The following is a 968-nucleotide window of genomic DNA, read 5'->3' as shown; positions in this document are numbered from 1 at the left end:
ACACAAATATTTTCACCTTCGAAAGCTTACCTCATGTCAACCACTTGACTGACTACAGCACTGGGCTGAGAAGCTTTTCCTTCAGCAACATCGTATAGAAAGAGTTTGAAGTCACAAACTACGGCCAATGCTCTTTGCCATCCTTTCTTCACTCCAGCTGGCTTAGGGATCTTAGACAGGCAAATAAACAAACGAGTAAACAAACAAACAAACGAACACTAAAATGTCAGCCAGAGCCCCTTTGACTGCATCTATACTTACACGGCCAAACCCTAAAGACAATGCACACGTGTAAGAAGCCTGCCACTCCGGTTGTTGGCGAAGGAGCAGATGAACACATGCAGCATTAATGACGTGTGAGAAAATGTAAGAATGCATTCTTTTAACACCGAATGACTTTTTATTCTGGAAAATTTTTTAGTGGTACCATTTTAACTTTCACTAGTAATTCATTAAAATGACACTCATGGATCTCTAAGTAGCATAAAAGTAAATTTGGTAGCAAGGTGAAATGCAGCTTATCCTTTAAGTATTATTCGAGATTACAGGTAAGATTATGCCTGGCTAATATCTCATACTTCATAAGCACAGGCTCCCTCTCTCTCTAGCAAGATCAAGAGCCAAAGACTTTTACGGAGAGTTCAATATTTGTTTATTACCAGATGAGAGCAGCATGGAAAATTCTGAGTCATTTTTGAATTTATTTCCAAGCAAAGGCTAGGTTTTTTTGTACACCCCTCCCACCCCCAAGTCATTACTTTGGGAGAAATACTATGTTTGTAAGATGACTGGACTTTAATTCATTCGTAAACCTAAAAAGCTTAATTTAAACCCAACTTAATCTCACTTACCCTGACATGACCTTCGTATGCTGTTCCTATTCCTTTCTGAGGGTCTATACCCAGGGGGCCTTTCGTCTGCTCAGGAGGGACTGGACACGTGGCCGGAGCCTTGTTCACACAGGTTAT

At 40.5% G+C, this 968-nt stretch overlaps 1 protein-coding gene across 1 annotated transcript in view; it reads right to left on the bottom strand.

Moving 5' to 3' along the window:
* CDC42BPA (CDC42 binding protein kinase alpha) overlaps positions 1-968 on the bottom strand; it is a 280,756-nt gene that overhangs the window by 60,183 nt on the left and 219,605 nt on the right. The window contains 2 exon segments of the mRNA XM_023531028.1: positions 27-170; positions 852-968. The exon segment at positions 852-968 is cut by the window's right edge and continues 1 nt beyond it. Coding sequence (XP_023386796.1) covers positions 27-170; positions 852-968 — 261 coding nt within the window.

This window comes from Pteropus vampyrus, unplaced genomic scaffold, assembly GCF_000151845.1.
Source record: "Pteropus vampyrus isolate Shadow unplaced genomic scaffold, Pvam_2.0 Scaffold60, whole genome shotgun sequence".
Lineage (NCBI taxonomy): Eukaryota > Metazoa > Chordata > Mammalia > Chiroptera > Pteropodidae > Pteropus > Pteropus vampyrus.
Note: the sequence above shows the minus strand (reverse complement) of the source record. Positions and strands in the feature narration are given on the sequence as shown.